This window comes from Lupinus angustifolius, chromosome LG07, assembly GCF_001865875.1.
Source record: "Lupinus angustifolius cultivar Tanjil chromosome LG07, LupAngTanjil_v1.0, whole genome shotgun sequence".
In the NCBI taxonomy this organism is placed as follows: Eukaryota; Viridiplantae; Streptophyta; class Magnoliopsida; order Fabales; family Fabaceae; genus Lupinus; species Lupinus angustifolius.
This window is the reverse complement of record NC_032015.1, coordinates 12,628,645-12,649,336: the sequence shown is the minus strand read 5'-3', so window position 1 is coordinate 12,649,336 and position 20,692 is coordinate 12,628,645. Positions and strand designations below refer to the sequence as shown.

Below are 20,692 nucleotides of genomic sequence, written 5' to 3'. Positions count from 1 at the left end.
CCAAAGCACTAGCAACAGAAGTGGATAACAATGGATGGGCAATGTGTGAAGTGAAACACTTTAAAATGTAAACATTTTTGGGACATTTACATAGGGAAGAGGGAAATGTATATTTTTATTATGAAAAAGTGTGATAGAAACATAGAAAGAGAAAAATATAAAATAATAAAAGAAAAAAAAGGCACAAATAAGAGAAGCCTGCAAAGAAAGAACACTGCAAGTTCGAATTATTCTTCTTCCTTGTATCATTGCTTTTATAATCCTCAGTACCTCTTTTGGACTCATTATCTTCAATGCCTCTCTCTATCTCTCTCATGTTTCATAATGCTCCACAGTCTCTTTAACAAGAGTTTCCTGGAAATTGTTTCTCTACAAATTTTCAAATTTTTTATATAATAAAATAAATTTGTTGTTAAAATAATTGTTATTCATTCAAGTAATTTGAATAAAAAATGAAATGTTTTTTAGTTTTCTTATTAAATTGAGGAGTCACTAACATTTATATATTATCAATGTAAATAAATTTGTGGTATCATCCACCATTATATGTACTATTATCTCCTCCTTCATTTAAGCTTTGTTTCCGACTTAAGTTTTGGAGTTTAAAGAAACAAAATAAAATAATTCAGAATATCATGAAATACACTCGTAGAATGGATAAACATACCTTTTCATTGTTTTTTCCCTAAAACCTAACTCGTAAACATACTTTTAAAGATAATGTGAATGGTAGATAATAAGCCAATTTAGTAGAAACTATATTACAAATATAGAAAAATATACACAATAACAACATAAGAGATTTTTATATTATTATTATATCATCTACTATTCATATTTAATCAATTAATTTTTAAATACAAATAATATAAATGAATGATGAATGATAATAAAAAATAATATAAATGAATGATATATTGATTATAGAAATATTATTATATATATATATATATATTATACTCTATTACGTATACTCTTATTTGTTTGTTTTTTAAACAAATAAAGACCATGCTAGTGATGCTACATGCCCGAGGAGAGTGCTAAAGAGAGAGGGAGAGAGAGAAAGGAACTTAAAATGAAAAGTAAAAGAGGGACAGGGGGTAAAGGCTTTTACACGTGATAAAGAAAACACCAAAAGCTCTTTTGCATGCGTGTATAAGATTCATCATCATCATCTTCCAACAACAACAATATCTCCCTTTCTCTTCTTCACTTTTTTCTTTCAAATTTCTCAATCCTCTATAAAAATAATACTTCATCTTATTATTACTTTATTTTTTTTGCCTTATATTCCATCTTCTATTTCTACCACCCCTTCATTCCTTTTATATTTACCTACATAGTGATAGTATCCAAGTTTAACCAAGAGAAAAGAGTGAGTTCAACTTATGTTTTTATTTTTGTTTGGTTCTTATTCTATTCTCCTTGTCACTTGATGAATGAGCTTGTTGGTTGGTTTTGTGGGCTTTCATTTTCTATTTTGACTTTGTTTACACTTCAAGGCATTTAATGAAGACCATTTTACTCTAGACTTTCTATTTTTATTTTATTTTTTTATTTAATTTAATTGTTCCTACAAATCTTCTAGATAGTGATTTTGCTACCCTTTTCAATGTTTATTCCTTCACTTATGTTGTTCTTGATTTTTGTTCTCTTCTGGTTGTTTTATTCTCTTCTACAAGATAGTATTCCTTGCAGGTTTCAAACCTGTCTTCAAAATCATTTCTTTATTCTACTATTTTTCCTTTCTTTATCTTCAAGTGTTTTTTTTTTTAATTTTTATTTATTTATATGACATTATTCCTTAGTCCTCTTAGTGATTTTCAGTTTTTGGGTTTACCATTTGTCTAATCACATTATTTAACTATGTTATTTCTTCTCTCGTTTTCACACAATTTAAATGGTTTTTGCTTACGTTTGTCCTTTGCTCTTTATGATATATTTGGTGTTACAAAAGCATTGAAATTTCCTCACTCTTCTGGTGTCTTTGAAACTTGAATCAAAAGGGTGAGAAGAAATGTTATCAAAATTTGCTTTTTTTATGGTTTCACTGCCATCATCATTTTTGTGTTTGCTTCCTGAAACAAATGTGATTATTTGGATTTTCAGTTTTGCAACGGAATAGTAATGTTTGTGTCCTTAAACAATACCCGTAGTACTTCACAGTTTCACACTTTATGTATCAATCCATTGAGTACTCATCATTAACTCTCACTTTTCACTTTACTGCAATTACTACTACCACCTACATTTTCCATCTTTGTTTCTGTTTCTTTGGCTGAAACAATATACACTGTTTTGCAGATATTAGCAAAAACTAAACCTGAAAAAAAATTGGATTTTTCTGAAGCTTTGTTTATCAACTTTTGACAAAGTGTTCCTTCTTCTATAGTCAACATGCCATTGAGACAGATGAAAGAAAGTTCAGAACAACACCTTGTGATCAAAACCCATTTGCAGAATCATATGAATCCACCTAAGAAGGTTCCTAGAGCTGTTCAAAATGGAAAAGGTCCACCACTATTGCCACAACAAGAACCTCTTCATAACCAAACTTCACCACCTAATAGGAACAAGGGAAGAAGAAGGGGTAGAGGGGGAAGGAAATTTGATCAAGGTGATGTTTTGATGAGACCTAGTTGTAGACCTTGCACTGATGTGGTTACAAATACTGCAAATGGATCTGTTGAAAATGGAAACATGAATGGTGGTTGTGACATTGAGATGGGGTACCCTACTTCAAGCAAGTCTTTGAGCTTTGCTCCTAGGCCTGGATATGGACAAGTTGGGACAAAATGCATTGTGAAGGCTAACCACTTCTTTGCAGAGTTACCAGATAAGGACTTGAACCATTATGATGTAAGCACCTTACCTTGTTATTTATCACTCTACTCATAGCCTTCTGCAAAAAAAATTTGTTTGATTCATGTATCCTTGTTCTAAAAAGAGAAAGCTTTATCTATATGATTTATATATGATATTATGACATCGTTTGATCGGTGTAGTCGACCCCCACATGGTAGAATAGACTTATAGATGTTATTGTCATAGTTTGAGTGACACAACTATAGTGACCCTTTATGGAATATTTATGTTCTTCCTGTGATTTCCTCTTAAATGTACTGTCCAATTGCAGAAGCAATTGAATGTGGTTCTGTTTCTTGTCTGTTCTTTTCTTATGGTACCATTTATGAGTCCTAAAATTAGTCCTGCTTCTTTTTTCTTATTGTTGCCTTTGCTTAAATCCTATTCTTTGTTGCTGCATTTTTTTGTAGGTTACTATTACACCAGAAGTGTCTTCCAAAGTAGTAAACAGGTCCATCATTGCAGAACTTGTGAGGCTGCATAGAGAGTCTGATCTTGGGATGAGGCTTCCTGCATATGATGGCAGAAAAAGTTTGTACACAGCCGGAGCATTTCCGTTTACTTGGAGAGAGTTTAAGATTAAGCTCGTAGATGAAGACGACAGAGTTAATTGCCCGAAGTAAGAATTGATTGCATTTTGCACATCATCATCCTTTTAAGTAAATACAAGATAAAGCAGAATAATCAAATACTTTATATGGACTTGAGCAACAAAAATGATGGACTGAGATATACCTTTCTTCTTTTGTGTTGAATAAGTTCAATTTAATTGACACATCCATCATTTTTCAGAAGAGAAAGAGAATACAAAGTGGTGATTAAGTTTGTTGCTCGGGCAAACTTGCACCACTTAGGCCAGTTTCTAGCCGGTAAGCGTGCTGATGCTCCACAGGAGGCACTCCAAATTCTTGACATTGTACTAAGAGAGCTATCATCTAAGAGGTAGCTAGCCATGAAAAATTATAATTGAGTGAAAAATTGAAACTTTTTAAGTTATCGTTTTTCTAAAAGGGCGCATTTTCTCAAGGTTTTGCCCCATTGGGAGGTCCTTCTTTTCACCGGATATTAGAACACCGCAACGGCTTGGAGAGGGATTGGAGTCTTGGTGTGGATTTTATCAAAGTATAAGGCCTACTCAGATGGGCCTTTCCCTCAATATTGGTATATTACTTAATACTCATCATTCATTATCAAATGAAAGTACAGTTTAACCTTCAATTTCTTGGCATTATATTCTTGCATTTTACAGATATGGCTTCTGCTGCATTCATTGAACCTCTTCCAGTAGTGGAATTTGTTGGACAGCTATTAGGAAAAGATGTGTTGTCAAGGCAATTGTCGGATGCTGATCGCATTAAGGTACTTACTAGTTACTATTTAGTAACATGGACAGAGTTGTCCAGTTCATGTTATCCGTTAACACTGTACAATTTACCTATCTACTTTAAGATGTATAACAGATTAAGAAGGCCCTTAGAGGAGTAAAAGTTGAAGTAACACATAGAGGGACATTTAGACGAAAATATCGCGTGTCAGGTCTGACATCTCAACCAACAAGGGAACTGGTGTAAGTTATTTTTCTTTCTGTTTTTTTCCTATACTAAGTTCAAAGAAGCTGTAATGACTTTCACTAGTTCTCTTAATAATGAGGATGTATCTCCTTAGGTTTCCTGTTGATGAGAACTCGACTATGAAATCGGTAGTTGAATACTTCCAAGAGATGTATGGTTTCACTATTAAATATACTCACCTTCCTTGCCTTCAAGTAGGAAACCAAAAGAAAGCTAATTACTTACCAATGGAGGTAATAGAGTTTCTCTGTAAATGAAATAGCTTCTCTTCTTGCTCATAATTACGTTGATTATATTTATGTGTTTCTGTTTCTCCAGGCCTGCAAAATTGTGGAGGGTCAACGTTACACAAAAAGGTTGAATGAGAAGCAAATTACTGCTCTCTTGAAAGTTACTTGCCAGAGACCTCGTGATCGAGAAAATGATATTTTGCGGGTATTCAATATTGAACGCACAGAAACTTCACACCCCTGCATGTATTTGATTGCATAGACATTAAAAAATGAAAGACCTTTTGGTTATTATTTTTTCCAAATTCCTTGCAAAAGTACTTATTTTTTTCCAAATTTCTAGCCTTATGTGCGTGCCTTTTACTACTAGAAAGTCAGGGTCATAAAAAATTCACATGACTATACAGGGGCAGAGGGAGGGTCAAAAAAGTCACTGAAGTTATTGGTTTTCCGTAATGGTTTATACTATACATATCCTTATATATGTATTAATGATATACTTTTTTAGAAGATATTTTGGTGTATGTATATTTCATGTCTATTTGCGATGCCCCCGGTGCCTAAATTCTGGCTCCACCTCGATGTGTATCTCTGGTTGAAGAGTCATTAGAAAATGAAGGGCTGGCTCCTAGACCCCACTTGGTGGGAGCGTTGTGGACCGGGCCTCCCCTTTAGTGCATACCAAATTTGGCAAGTTCTTACCCCTGTATATAATTGGTTGCAGAGTCCTTAAGAAATGAAGGACCTTTAATGTGTTTTTTCATGATTCCTTCCAAAAGAAAATAGCATATTTATAATCTAGCCATTATGTGTATGCCATTTACCCCGAGAAATTTAGAATAACAGAAAGTTGACATCACTTAAACAGTGATATAAGCAGCGTAGTAACTGGAATGTTCATATAACGATTCAAAAGCTTATGGAGTTATGGTAGATGTGACAAATAAACGCTCCAATTACATCAGTAGGGTTGGTTAAGGAAAACTACATTTTATATCATTGTAAACGGAACATGTATAAAAGCTTATGGAGTTATGGTAGATGTGACAAATAAACGCTCCAATTACATCAATAGGGTTGGTTAAGGAAAACTACATTTTATATCATTGTAAACGGAACATGTATACGTGATATTCGAGAAGAAGCTACATGACCATGTTGTGGCATCATATTTATTTTTCAATTTTGTTTGCAAGCAGACTGTTCAACATAATGCTTATGATCAAGATCCATATGCAAAGGAATTTGGGATCAATATCAGTGAGAAGCTAGCTTCTGTCGAAGCACGGATACTTCCTGCCCCTTGGGTAAATGTCTTTCTCCACTAAAATATGTTTTCACCTACTGTTCATTGATCCTTAGCGCTTTTCTCCGCAGCTTAAATATCATGATAGTGGGAAAGAAAAGAACTGCTTACCCCAAGTTGGTCAGTGGAATATGATGAACAAGGTATTGTACATTGTCATATAATTATTTCTTCTCCCGAAGGTTGTAAAATGAAACTATTTTGCTTTGTTTTTTTGGCTATCTCTTTAATACCGAAGTAATGATCTCTTTCTCTCCAAATACTTTGAATGATACAGAAAATGATTAATGGAATGACTGTTAGCCATTGGGCATGCATAAATTTTTCACGGAGCGTGCAAGACAGTGTTGCTCACACATTTTGTAACGAGCTTGCCCAAATGTGTCAAGTATCTGGCATGGTAATTTTGCATCTGTTTTATTTTTGTTTAAAAGTGTACATATTTTTTTTCCTGAGATTCAGTAAGGAGGCTTTTATTGGTGTAGGAATTTAATCCAGAGCCTGTTATCCCCGTCTACAATGCCAAGCCGGAGCAAGTAGAGAAAGCGCTGAAACATGTTTGCCATGTGTCAACAAATAAAACCAAAGGAAAGGAATTAGATCTTTTGTTAGCAATATTGCCCGACAACAACGGCTCTCTCTATGGTAAGCGATATTTGATAATACATCTACATTACTGTCTCAATCAATGGTTGCCATTTTCTTTAGTTGTTAGAGCATTGAAAGATATGTTCTGAGTTCAAATATTGATTTTTCATGTGCATATCTTTTGTTTTCAGGTGATCTCAAGCGTATCTGTGAAACTGAGCTTGGTATAATTTCGCAATGTTGTCTGACAAAGCATGTCTTTAGGATCACCAAGCAGTACTTAGCTAACGTGTCTTTGAAGATCAATGTTAAGGTTTGTGTTCTCTCAAATCTAAATCACATGAAATAGCACTTTCCTAACCAAAACATTGAAGTATACTATCAATTTTCGTTAATTGTTTGACAATTATCTTCCTTATTTGTTTTCTTCACTATTGCAAGGATAAACTTGTAGTTATTGCAAATTCATGTGCACTGGTTAGAACTTCTACCCAAATCATATATAATATATATTAAGGAATTGTTCTTAGGAGGGGGAGCTTCCTAGATCAGTCCCTGCTACTCTGGATATTAATGCCATAGTTGCTCTCACGTCTCTCAATTGCTTTCAACATGAGTGCTAATTATTGATCATTTACCCTTTTCTTGGTGCAGATGGGAGGTAGAAACACTGTTCTTGTTGATGCTGTAAGCTGCAGAATACCATTGGTTAGCGACATACCAACTATAATATTTGGAGCAGATGTTACCCACCCGGAAAATGGAGAAGACTCTAGTCCCTCAATAGCAGCTGTATGATTACCTAATCTATTTGTCTTGATATTTAAGTGCAATGCTTTGGAAACTGATATGAATTGTCCAATCTATAGGTTGTAGCATCCCAGGACTGGCCTGAAGTGACAAAATATGCAGGTTTAGTATGTGCTCAAACTCAGAGACAGGAACTAATACAAGATCTGTACAAAACATGGCATGATCCTGTTCGTGGCGTAGTAAGTGGTGGCATGATTAGGTAATAGTTATATGACTTTCACTTTTCTTATTCTTAATGTTGTTCTGGGTTGTTTTTATGATCAGATTATGGAAATATGATTTTCACTTTCCTAATTTACGTTAATGTCATTTTTATGTGTACTCGTGTAGAGATTTGTTGGTTTCATTTAGAAAGGCAACAGGACAGAAGCCACTAAGGATTATATTTTACAGGTTTGTATATTTGGTTTATGATTTAAAGTATACATAATGCATGTTTTACTTTTTATAACAAAAATAATAGTGGTTTGGAACAGCATTGATTTCTCCTTAAGATTTTTAATAGATTATGTCAATAAATATAATATGCATGCCTTTGGAATGGTTGGCATAAAAGTAATCTCCACATTACTAAAATTCTAATGTATCCATAGAAAGCGGGGCATATTTCATGTTTGACAAAACTGTAGTCACCAATTTGTTGTCAAAATATTTGAACAGGGATGGTGTAAGTGAAGGGCAGTTTTACCAAGTTTTACTTTACGAGTTGGATGCCATCCGCAAGGTTAGAATTCATTGCTTACTTTCATCATACATTGTGAAAGGTCTTTTTATAACACTTTCTGATAAACATTATCTATGCAGGCATGTGCTTCTTTAGAACCGAATTATCAGCCTCCTGTAACTTTCATAATTGTACAAAAAAGACATCATACTCGGTTGTTCGCAAATAATCATAGAGACAGGAACAGTACTGATAAGAGTGGAAATATATTGCCTGGTATTTTGGACATTCCTATTGCTTATTCTCAAAAGAATTTGAGTCATTATTCATGTTTAAAAGTATTTGTTTAATAATATTAGTTTTTTCTTGCTTTTAATCTGCTTTCAGGGACTGTTGTGGATACTAAAATCTGTCATCCAACAGAATTTGATTTTTATCTCTGTAGTCATGCTGGCATCCAGGTAAGAGACATTGTTTCTCTTTGATACCCGGGTTTATGATTAAATAATTCATTATGAAAAGAAACATTTGAGCATAATTGATACCAGTTAGATCATTATAGGGAAAGTCAGAGAACCATGAGGTCTTTTTAGTGGTCTGCAACTACAATTACGGTTGCGGTATTGCAATTTTGAAAACCACATAAGGACCAGAATTATGGCCACATTGTTTCCACAAATGTCTGCAATTGCAGCAAACAGAACCTAACCGTAACCACAATTTAGAATCACTGTGCTTAGCTCATGTATCTTGAGAAAGGTTCTAATGGATTCTGTTTCCATTATCATGCAGGGTACAAGTCGTCCAGCCCATTATCACGTTTTATGGGACGAAAACAACTTCACAGCCGACGGAATTCAATCTTTGACAAACAACCTGTGTTATACATATGCCAGGTGTACACGCTCTGTATCTGTTGGTAAGCCCCTTTCATTAATTTTTAGTACTTAATTTTATCCTTGTCACTAGTAAAAAAGAAGCTAGAATGGATGAAATAGCATACATTGAGAGAAGATATGCAGTTATCAGTTACAAGTCCATGGATTTAACTGGTGGTATGCAACTGCAATGGTGATCAAATTTTCTAGTTTTCCGTACTTTAATATCAACCACAGCGTTGCATCGGCTATATGTTCCCACTAGTGCCCACAATTGCAATAAGAAGGAAAATGAGTTCTATGAACTCAATCTAGCATTCTAATATTAGGCTTTCAGTAAACCTTAATCTGTAGCAGAATTATCCACTCTTAATTTCTCTATTAAATTCATCTCATTGAAGCTTCAACTTGTTTTGCAAAATATATAAAACATGATGGACTTTCATCTTTTGCAGTCCCTCCAGCATATTATGCACATTTAGCCGCATTTCGAGCCCGTTTCTATATGGAACCAGACCTGCAGGAGAATGGCTCATCAGGCGGCGGTAGTGCAGGTCATGGTGGTTCCAAGGCAACACGAGCAGCCGGAGATTGCGGTGTCAAGCCATTGCCAGCCTTAAAAGAAAATGTGAAAAGAGTAATGTTTTATTGTTAGATCGCCTTGTCGCAGCAAGGCAGTGGTAGAAGCAGCCAATAAAGTCATAGAATGCAATGTTCAATCTCCCCTCTAATTACATGTTGTAACATTAGGTAGCTCTTCAATACATCCATGCTTTAGTTCATAGGCTTAGTTTAGGATTCCTTAGAGGAATATTTGGCTAGAAGTTCTATTAATCAAATCTTTATTGTATCAAATTTTGCTTAAGGTCTTTAAAGATGATGATTAGTAGAAATATTTCCATTTCCATTTCCACTTCATGTTAGCTAATGGAAACTTTTCTAACACAATATTACGTAAGCTATCAAATCTAGTCTAACTCAATCTGAAAAAAGTAAAGGAACGAATTATATCCACAGAAAAGAACACTGGTTATTTATGTTAGGAAACATTATATTTCTACTTGAGCATCATCCATGCATAAAATTTTTTACATAATTAATATATCATTTATTTGTATTATTCTTTCTGAAAAATATTGATGATAAAACATAAATGATAAACGATGTGGTGATGGTGTATAAAATTCATATATCGATCAATGTATACTTCTTTTTCCTCAGTTTCATTTGCTCAATATGATGGAGTAGATATACGAGGCATTGCTACCATTGATTTTTATATTTGTAATGTATGAAAAAATACACCATTTTTAATGTTAACATTGTATTTTTGAGTTTCTTAACTGGGAACAAAACTCTTACAAAATTACAACTGAAGCTAAAAACTAAAAAAAGTATTTAGTGCTAAAAGTTCATCTAAAATAAGCTTATACAGGTTTATGTCTAATTTAATCTAAAGAAATCGTCTGGTCTCTATCTAAGTTACTTATAATCGAGTTATATGAATCAATACAAGTTGTTAAAGTTAATTATTCCATTACTTTTTTGAAAAGAAAATGACATTTACCATTTTATTTAAAGATGAAACAATGTGGATCCTCCTTATTGTAAAACAGTAAAAGCATATAATAGTGAAAAATGAGTTTTCTCATAAATGAAAAAAATTATGGGGAAAATTAGGGAAAGAAATTAAATGTTTCATAAGGAGTATAAAATGCCTATACTAACTTTGAGTTTGGATGAATAATAAAGGATTAAATTTGTATAGCATAAAGATAATACATAATATCTTTGTTTAAAGATAATGAGATGTTTTGTATATTTAATGAATTTTTTTCATGTTTCCATATTAATTATATGATTTTAAGCTTTAATATTTTCAATATGTCTTTATGATCTAGTGAATTGGTGATACAATGATGTCGCTCGTAATCATAATACTTAAAAGTGATGATAGGTATCTTAATTATAGTGTTTTGAATGCGATAATGGGTCTTGGACAATAAACCAATCTTTAAAATATAAATATATTGGATTTCCTTTAAATAGAAAGTGCTTCCATTAAACCTAAGCTACCTTAATGGATCATGCATCGAAAGTCTTATTTGTCTAATAATGACTTAACACTTAATTTAAGAATAAAAATGTCATTATAAATGTAAATAAAAGAATATAATTGATATTTTATTTTAATTGTGTTTTTGTTTTGCATAACACTTCTATCTCCACAAATAGAGAAGAGTCTAACTTCTTAAATTTATATGTCCATGTGTCCAATACAAACTTCGTCCAAAGGTTGGTGTTATTATATCATACTCTTAGTCATGTGCGTCCAAAGCATGATATTATCAAATGCAACTCGTCCAGACCTTAAAAGTTTTATTTCTTATAGAATGCGTCCAAGAGCAAAACATCCTAAATGAATAATATTTTTTTTTGTTTTTCACATATATCATCGCACTGGAGCTAACTCTCGCATCGAGTATTTTTTCCATCCACAAGACTCGAACCCAAGATTTTGCTTAAGGAGAATCAATCACGTAGCACTTGAACCAATTGGTAAATGAATAATATTATTGTTCTTAGTATATGCATGAATATTTGTTCTTGCTGATTTTATTATTATATTCATTGCATTAAATACAAGTTTATGGCAGGAGAAACTCTACATAGCTAAAAAAAATATTATGTACATGGTAATTAAAACTTGTCATTCACTTCTAAGGACAAGTTTTCTATCAGATCCAATTGCAATATATCAAGACACATTGAAAAGAAAATCAATGCATTAAATGCTATACTTTCAACGAACAAAACTCTTCTTAGAATGGAATCAATGGATACATTCGATCTAGCGAATCATACAAACAAAGCTACTTGAAGAAGAATAAGAAGAAGATGATGATGAAGAAGAAGAAGACCATTAAACAACTAAAGACTATAATAAAGTATGCCTATCTGTTTTTGGTTTTGTAGGTTGCCTTTGCTGCTCAAATTGATCATCCCTGCATCTTAACCAAGTCTGCTTGGTGCAACAGGGGACCTTTTGATGCACCTGGTTCTTCTTATTGGCTCATCTCCTTTATTCATTATTCAGCAATATTTTACATAGGAATATCATTAGTATTAGTGCAGTGGGGCTCTTATTCTCACGTGCTCTATTTGTTTCTGTTAAGTTGTTATAGTTAGTTGGCTTTCTTGTTTTCCAAGCAAGATTGTTATTTATTGCTTCTCCTAGTATAAATTCTGCTAACTTCTGTATTTTTATAATCAATCAATAATGTACAAAATTTACATTTCTTCTTCATTATATTCTCCAATATGGTATCAGAGCTCTCTTATTGAGAGCTCTGCTGCACTAACCATTCCTTCCCCACATTCCTTCTTCTGCTGCGCCATTCTTCCCTTCTAACAGCCCCCTTTTTTTTCGTTTCTCTTTTCTGTCTTAACAAATTCTCACAATGGCCATGGACACTCAATCTGATCAAACCAATCACAATTACACAGTTTCTGATCCTACACAAAATCCGTATTATCTTCATCCAGGTGAAAACCCAGGTTTTGTTTTAGTTTCACCTCCACTGGATGGATCAAATTACCATACTTGGTCCAAATCAATGAGGAGAGCTCTATCATCAAAGAATAAGTTTAAATTTGTCAATGGCACAATCCAAATTCCACAAGAAACAGATCCAATTTTTGATTCTCGGGAAAGATGTAATAACATGGTAGTATCTTGGATTGCAAGATCACTCACACAACAAATTGCTCAAAGCACAATCTTCATTGACAATGCTCAAGAATTATGGGAGGATCACAAAGAAAGGTTTTCAAAGGGTGATCATTTTAGAACTTCAGATTTGCTACAAGAAGTGCATTCAATAAAGCAAGGTGAAAGAAGTGTATCAGTTTTCTTCACTGATTTGAAGACCTTGTGGGACGAACTTGATTCCCTTAGATCTGTCATCAAATGCACGTGCAGAATCCAATGCAGCTGTGATGCTTTGAAGTCTCTCAGGAATTACAGGGAATCAGAATATGTTATTTGCTTCCTCAAGGGCCTAAGTGAGCAATACAACACAGTCAGAGCACAAATACTCCTTATGGAGCCATTGCCATCAATAAACAAAGCCTTCTCTTTGGTGATACAGCAAGAAAGACAAAATGATGGAATAACTTCACATGAGGGCAAGAACATGGTCAACTCAATAAACTCCAACAAACCATGGAGAAGCCAAGGTCTTAGAGGCATAGGAAGGGGCAACTCAGATTATAATAACAAACCAGCAAGGAGATATCCAGGAAATGGAACCACATGAATTCTAGGCAAGACACCTGGATCAAACACCAACAACAAAATGTGCACATTCTGTGGTAAAGAAGGTCACACTGTTGAAACATGCTACTTCAAGCATGGTTTTCCTTCCAACTTCAAGTTCAAATCTAGACCAGAAAATGGATCTATCAACAACATAACTACTAAACATCAAGACCAATACAAACTTGGTGCCAACAACACGGATCAGAAGGAGAATAGTGATGAGCATCAAGACCAAACACTACAAATAAGCATCAACAATGATCACATCATCAACCAAATAAGTCATGAAACCACTTCTGATGATCATCTCATCTCAGGTAAAAATCTCAACAATAACTCTTGGATTCTTGATAGTGGGGCTACAGACCATGTCACCAATGATGCATCTAACTTCACTAATTTTAAAAAGATTCGACCTATACATGTTAGACTTCCAAATAATATAATTGTCTCTGCTGAACATTCTGGAAACATTCAACTTAATCCCAACTTCACTCTTTACAATGTCTTGTACATCCCTAAATTAAAATATAACTTGATTTCAATTCACAAACTTGCTTGCTCCCTTGGATGCAAGCTGGTTTTTGATAAATGTACTTAACAATCTCTACTGATGTTCTTAACAATCTCTACATACTTAACACGGATGAATTCCTGGACAAAATTACTCACACTGTTGGTTCTTTAGAAAACTGCATTAATTCTGCTTTTGATGTTTAGCATCTTAGATTAAGACACCCCTCTCTTTCAATTTTGCAACATGTTAAGAAACAATTTCCTTTTGTGAAGTTTGATGCTAATAAAGTGTGTGATTTCTGCTATCTTGCAAAACAATCTAGATTGCCATTTCCTAAAAGCACCTCACACACATCACATGCCTTTGAACTCATCCACATGGATATCTGGGGGCCCCTTGCTATCCCCACCATTCATGGCCAAAAATACTTTCTCACCATTGTCGATGACTTCACAAGACATACATGAATATTTCTTATGATGAACAAACTTGAGACTAGAAACATTATGCAGAATTTTTTAGGCTCATTATGACTCAGTATGACCAGAAAATCAAGGCCATTAGAACTGATAATGGCCTTGAATTCATTCAGCCAACCTTTTATGACCAACTTGGCATCATTCACCAAAGATACATGCGTTGAAACACCACAACAAAATTCTGTTGTGGGAAGAAAACATAGACATATTTTGAATACTACTCGCTGCCTTCTTTTCCAAGCTAATTTACCAAAAAGTCTTTGGGGATATGCTGCCAAACATGTTGTTCATTTGATAAACAAACTTCCCACTTCAGTCCTCAATTTCCAATCTCCATCTCAAGCCTTATTAGGAAAGAAACCTGACCTTGATGGCCTCAAAGTTTTTGGTTGCTTAGCCTATGCCTCAACCCTTGTTAATCATAGAACCAAATTAGATCCTAGATCAAGGAAATGTATCTTCATTAGATATTAACCAGGAACAAAAGGTTCTATCCTCTACGACCTATCCTCTAGAGACATTTTTATTTCAAGAAATGTTATCTTCCATGAAAACATATTTCCTTACAGCAACACTATACACAACAATACACCAATTGACCCACCTATTTTGCATCATGATCAATCCTCTTTCCTCCAGTTTGATGACAACCCTGTCCAAGTTATCCATCAACATCCCACATCTTCCATTCCCCCCATCACTGAGCCATCCAACATTAGAAAATCCACTAGAACATCCCACCCACCAACATATCTACAGGATTATCACTGCAACATCCTCACCACCAATCATCCTGATCACAACTCCTCTATCAAACATCCCCTCCAAACTGTTCTGTCCTACCATGCTCTCTCATCCACTCACCTGGCACACACCTTATCCACCACCACACACATTGAACCTAAAACTTATAAGCAAGCCATCAAGTCTAGCGATTGGATCCAAGCCATGAATAATGAGCTCATGGCATTACACCAGAACAACACATGGACCCTTGTTCCCTTACCTTATGATAAACATGCCATTGGATGCAAATGAGTTTATAAACTCAAATATCACTCTGATGGCACTATTGAAAGGCACAAGGCACGCCTTGTTGCTAAAGGATTCAATCAAACCGAGGGCCTTGATTATCATGAAACTTTTGCCCCTGTTGTTAAGTTAACAACAGTTAGACTCCTCCTAGCCTTGGCTGCTATTCATGGTTGGACCCTCCATCAACTTGATGTTAACAATGCCTTCCTTCATGGTGATCTTAATGAGAATGTCTATATGACACTTCTTCCTGGTGTCACTCCTTCTCAACCAAACCTTGTCTGCAAGTTAAATAAATCCATATATGGATTGAAACAAGCAAGCATCATGATCATTCCCTCTTTACTAAAACCACTGACTCTCATTTCACTGCCCTTTTAATATACGTTGATGATTTAATTTTGGCTGGGAATGACTTATCTGAAATTACTAATGTTAAACAACATTTGGATACCAAGTTCAAAATTAAGGACCTTGACACACTGAAATATTTTCTAGGTCTGGAAGTTGCAAGATCTAAGCTTGGGATCACCTTATGCCAAAGAAAATAGTCCCTAAACTTGCTATCTGATACAGGATTTCTCACCTCCAAACCTGTTCCAACCCCTATGGTGAAGAACACACATTTGGCCCAAAATGACAGTGATCCTTTCCCTGATCCCATCCTATATAGACAACTCGTGGGTAGGCTCCTTTATCTGACCAACACAAGGCCTGATCTTAGCTTTGCCATTCAACAACTAAGCCAATTCATGGCTGCTCCCACTAATAAACATTACAAAGCTATGACTCGTGTCCTTAGATATATCAAAGGCACCCCTGGTCAGGGTCTCTATTACCCTGCTTCCTCTACCTTACATATTAAGGGGTTCAGTGACTCAGATTGGGCAACTTGCCCCGATACTAGGACCTTTTGATGCCTATCTAGTTGCCTTTGCTGCTCAAATTGATCATCCCTGCATCTTAACCAAGTCTGCTTGGTGCAACAACGGACCTTTTGATGCACCTGGTTCTTCTTATTGGCTCATCTCCTTTATTCATTATTCAGCAATATTTTACATAGGAATATCATTAGTATTAGTGCAGTGGGGCTCTTATTCTCACGTGCTCTATTTGTTTATGTTAAGTTGTTATAGTTAGTTGGCTTTCTTGTTTTCCAAGCAAGATTGTTATTCATTGCTTCTCCTAGTATAAATTCTGCTAACTTCTGTATTTTTATAATTAATCAATAATATACAAAATTTACATTTCTTCTTCATGATATTCTCCAATAGACTAGAGCAAGACATTCACTATAGTACTGAATACTTCAACATCAACAACTTAGTGACTCATGTTGAACATACACATCTAGATAGTTGTTATAGTTGTACACTCTTTTCGTACATAACAATTTTAAATAATTATTGCAAAACTAAAAATGAGAGATAGAGAAAACGAGCTCACTTGTTAAAAAGAAATATCTTCAGAAAACTCTTAGAAGATAATATCATTAGAGTTTAACAAGTTCTAATCAAATATTCTGAATAGAGAAAAGGAAGAAGTGTTAGAGTTTGACACACTCTAATCATTAATTCTGTGTAGAGTTTAACAAGTTTTATTTTATTACTCACTATTCTTGACCTAAGAATTGTAATATCATTATGTGTGACTAAAAATAGATCAAACCCAATAATATATTATGTTAGATTGGATACTTGGTATGTTAGAATACTTTACTGAGCCTGGAGGGTCTTCGTAAGAAATAATACTTTAGATACATGTTTAGAGATACTTCTTTACTCAAGAATACTCAATAGACCCTAAAGAGGTGGGAATACTTGTATTATTGAACATAATACTTAATTTTCTTTCATTTGATACTAAAAAAAGATTTACTTCACAAAGAAGATGATGTATTACATAACTCAAGTCGAGCTAACCCATATTAATCATTGTGTTTATCCTCTCTCCTTAACTCCTTATTGCTTTTACATTGCAACTAACCATCTGTTTTGGATTTGAAGACGTGTAAACTTTTGCAAAAATATTTTAACATTTTCACAATTATGCATCATCCAATCTAAAAGCTTATGATGTAGCTAAAATGTAATTCTACATTTCCAACCTAAAAGCTTATATACCATTAAGAGTTGGGCTTACTCATGAGCCCAAAATATTCCTACCAATTATTCTACAAAAAATAATATCTAAGGTATCATCACTGAAACCTAAGATTCTAAATCAAGTGGTAAAACCTCACCAATTATTTAATGAATTTCTTAATATATCTTTAATCTAAGTGTAAGACAAAAAAACAAGGAAAAAGTCTTATCTGCTTTAACTACTTTGGGTTCTGATCTTAGATTTTTCCTTCCATTGAATTCAAAGAAAAAGGAAAAGAGTTTCATCAATCAATCATGCTTGCAGTTTTTGACAAATCAGTGGCTAAGAGCCCAGAGGCTCTGCACAATCTTCAATCCAATTCAGTTTCAGCACTCAAAGATGACTTTTTATCTCAACACTTTGCATCTCTTCACCCTTCTTCTGTTTCCATTAACCTTTCTTCTTCTGGTTTTTTTGCTTATTCTCTTCATAAACAGAACCCTCTCCTTCCAAGGTTAAATACCCATTTCTTCTATGACAAAAATATGTATGAAAAAATATACCTTTGATGCTTCTATGTTGTTGACATAATTTGGATTTTGTTATTTCAATATTTTTTTATTTTAAATTTTAATTTTTTTTATCTGTGTGCCTTTGAAGAGATCAAAGTTGGAACCTTTGGGATAAACCCTTCTCTGTTTGTTGAACATTGGATCACTGTCTCTGTACTGTTTTGTTCTTATCCATCCATGATTGGTTGCTATTTTTTTATCATGTTTTTGTTTATTATATTATTTGGTTTAACTTAGATCTATCTGAACATTATTATAACTTTACCAAGCCTCAGATCAACTATTAACAACCTCTTCGTTTACGATGATAAGACCGTATATATCTACCCTCCACAGACCGCACTATGTGAGAGTCTCGTGTAATGAGTCGGCCATGACATCTCTGTAGGTTGTTTTGAGATGCATACCATACTTGTATTCTTTACTTCACTTTCTGGCACTATCTGTTTAGTTTCTGTTGATGACTTTAATACAAGATAGAAGAAAGACTTAAGCATTTGACCTATAGATTCTATACAAGAACATTTTTTCTTTTGCAGTTATATTATATAAAAAGTGCAACGATTTGCACTCATGTAATATCATCTTTAGTAAAAGTGCAACATTTGCACTCTCATTCGTAATACCATCTTCGTTATTGCTTCTTCTTAGTGTGATTTAATGAGACTGAAGACATCAACTTATTTGAGCTACACTTGCCTAGTATTTTATCTCTAATGTCACATCTAATTTTCTTCTCTTATTTTCCTTAGAGTTGTGTCTTATACTTTGGTATTGAAATGTCTGGAAATGCCTTATCTGAGTCCAATCATAAGGAAGTGACTTTATGGAAGAGGATCAAATAAAGTTGTGTAAATTATGATATTTTCTCTAAAATGTGTCATTTATTTTTCTTACCTTCTTATCTTGGCAGGCTCTTTGCAGTTGTGGATGACATCTTCTGCTTGTTCCAAGGCCACATTGAGAATGTTGCTAATCTTAAGCAACAGTATGGATTGAACAAAGCCGCAAATGAGGTGATCATTATCATAGAGGCTTACCGGACTTTAAGAGATCGCGGTCCCTATCCCGTTGATCAGGTTGTGAAAGGTTTTCATGGCAAATTTGCCTTTATTCTGTTTGACAGTCATTCTCAAACCGCATTTTTCGCTTCCGTGAGTACTCCTTAACTTCATCTTATTCTTCCGTGCTGTATTTGTCAATATTTGCTGTTCTAACTTGGCGTACACATATCCTGGTCCTTTACAGGATTCTGATGGAAGTGTTCCCATCTTCTGGGGCAATGATGCTGATGGAAATCTTGTTCTTTCCGACGAGACAGAGATTATAAGTAAGAGCTGTGGGAAATCTTTTGCACCATTCCCTAAAGGTAATAACCTTTCTTTAGTTACCCCACCAAAGGATGCCGGAAGCCTAACTAAGCTTCCCAAGTAAGCATTTAACATTGAATTCTAACCATGAACCAAAAGAAGGGTCAGTTGTGAAAGAAAATCTTTTTTCGAGGACCTGATCCAAAATTTTAAAATGAGAGTCAAACCATAAAATTTTATATTTGCAGGGAATAAAATCATATTTATGCGTAAAGGCTACCATGTGAGTGTAACTGTGTAAGTATATTAAAACTGACATTGGATGAAGTAAGCAATGATGAGTTGCTGGCTTAGAAAGTGAGAATTATTGGGACATCGACATTATTTCTCTTTATGATGTGCAACAAATCAAATCTTGTTGGTTCTGATCCCCACCCTAGGATTGAATTTCCAGTTTTTCCTTTGCCATATCCTGCTTATTTTACGTTCTTTATGTTCTGTAATTGATTTTCATCCGTCAATGTTTCTTCCATATAGTAGTGAATGCGTTCTCAAATTATTTGATGCAAATGCGATACTTGAAGAAGTAACGACTATGTTTGTACATGTTTAGGATGCTTCTTTACAACATCTGGAGGATTGAGGAGCTTTGAGCATCCGCTTAATGACTTGAAGCCTATCCCGAGGGTCGACAGTTCTGGTCAAGTTTGTGGTGCAACTTTCGCAGTGGATGCCGAGTCTAAGAAAGAAACAACTGGTATGCCAAGAGTTGGGAGTGCTGCTAACTGGTCTAATTACTGATTGCAACTTCATTTACTTTGAGCTGAGACTTTTATTTAGTTGGACTGTGTTGAATTTTTCAGCTGTACTGATCATCTTTTCCTGTCCTATGGTATCTTTGAAGCTCTAGAGAGTGATTACATTTATCTTATGTTAGTTTAATTCCTGACCAGAGATATGATTTCATGAAGCTATATTTCTTGCAATCAATATTAAGCTGATACTTTCTTGGCATATACTATTTCATATTATCAACTTCAGCATAGGTTTTCCTTAAATATAGAATATGTGCTGTCATTGTGTGGTATCATTTACAAACTATTAATCTGATGGCTCTTCCCCTATAGGCTTAAAGGTTTTGTTTGCGAGATCAGTTTTCAAAGGAAAAGAGATGATTTAGAGCCACGAGATACATTTGTAAGATGACTATGGAGCCTTCATTTTTTATGCTTTCCTTTTAGAACCTAACTCACAAATAGACCCTAAAGATTAGTGACATGGGATTGGATCCTAATGTGATAGTTGCAGTCTGCACTTATAGAGTTGGTACTGATGCTAATTACTCGTTAGTAGGGCTGGAAACGAGCCAAACCGAGTCGAACCAGAGCTCAGTTCGGTTCAGTTCGATAAGGATTGATTCGGCTCGAAACTCGACTCGAGTTCGATACGAGTTATTTT

At 34.4% G+C, this 20,692-nt stretch overlaps 2 protein-coding genes across 3 annotated transcripts; both read left to right on the top strand.

The window, feature by feature from the left end:
* LOC109352383 (protein argonaute 10-like) lies at positions 1,252–9,854 on the top strand. Of its 2 annotated transcripts, XM_019594353.1 has the most exons (23): positions 1,252–1,379; positions 2,305–2,859; positions 3,276–3,484; positions 3,658–3,807; positions 3,893–4,026; positions 4,115–4,224; positions 4,326–4,432; positions 4,531–4,669; positions 4,755–4,871; positions 5,866–5,973; positions 6,044–6,115; positions 6,250–6,372; positions 6,458–6,617; positions 6,752–6,873; positions 7,215–7,352; positions 7,430–7,572; positions 7,704–7,766; positions 8,034–8,097; positions 8,178–8,313; positions 8,425–8,498; positions 8,830–8,956; positions 9,371–9,572; positions 9,608–9,854. In XM_019594353.1, exons 2-22 carry the CDS (start codon positions 2,398–2,400, stop codon positions 9,568–9,570), a joined length of 2,958 nt encoding a protein of 985 aa, XP_019449898.1. In that variant the 5' UTR covers positions 1,252–1,379; positions 2,305–2,397; the 3' UTR covers positions 9,571–9,572; positions 9,608–9,854. The 2 variants fall into 2 exon arrangements, with proteins under 2 accessions (XP_019449898.1, XP_019449897.1); XM_019594352.1 differs by having other exon boundaries at positions 9,371–9,854.
* On the top strand, positions 17,549–20,292 carry LOC109352381 (stem-specific protein TSJT1-like). The gene is made up of 4 exons (XM_019594351.1): positions 17,549–17,866; positions 18,838–19,078; positions 19,173–19,293; positions 19,848–20,292. The coding sequence occupies exons 1-4, from the start codon at positions 17,667–17,669 to the stop codon at positions 20,033–20,035; spliced, it is 750 nt and encodes a 249-aa protein (XP_019449896.1). The 5' UTR covers positions 17,549–17,666; the 3' UTR covers positions 20,036–20,292.

What these genes read in the sequence shown, in the direction of transcription:
- LOC109352383 (XM_019594353.1), top strand. Translation starts at nt 2,398, where the DNA reads ATGCCATTGAGACAGATGAAAGAAAGTTCAGAACAACACCTTGTGATC. An exon ending in AGGACTTGAACCATTATGAT is followed by an intron (nt 2,860 to 3,275) that starts GTAAGCACCTTA and finishes ATTTTTTTGTAG; the next exon opens with GTTACTATTACACCAGAAGT. An exon ending in GGGCCTTTCCCTCAATATTG is followed by an intron (nt 4,027 to 4,114) that starts GTATATTACTTA and finishes TGCATTTTACAG; the next exon opens with ATATGGCTTCTGCTGCATTC.
- LOC109352381 (XM_019594351.1), top strand. Translation starts at nt 17,667, where the DNA reads ATGCTTGCAGTTTTTGACAAATCAGTGGCTAAGAGCCCAGAGGCTCTG. An exon ending in CAGAACCCTCTCCTTCCAAG is followed by an intron (nt 17,867 to 18,837) that starts GTTAAATACCCA and finishes TTATCTTGGCAG; the next exon opens with GCTCTTTGCAGTTGTGGATG. An exon ending in TTTTGCACCATTCCCTAAAG is followed by an intron (nt 19,294 to 19,847) that starts GTAATAACCTTT and finishes GTACATGTTTAG; the next exon opens with GATGCTTCTTTACAACATCT.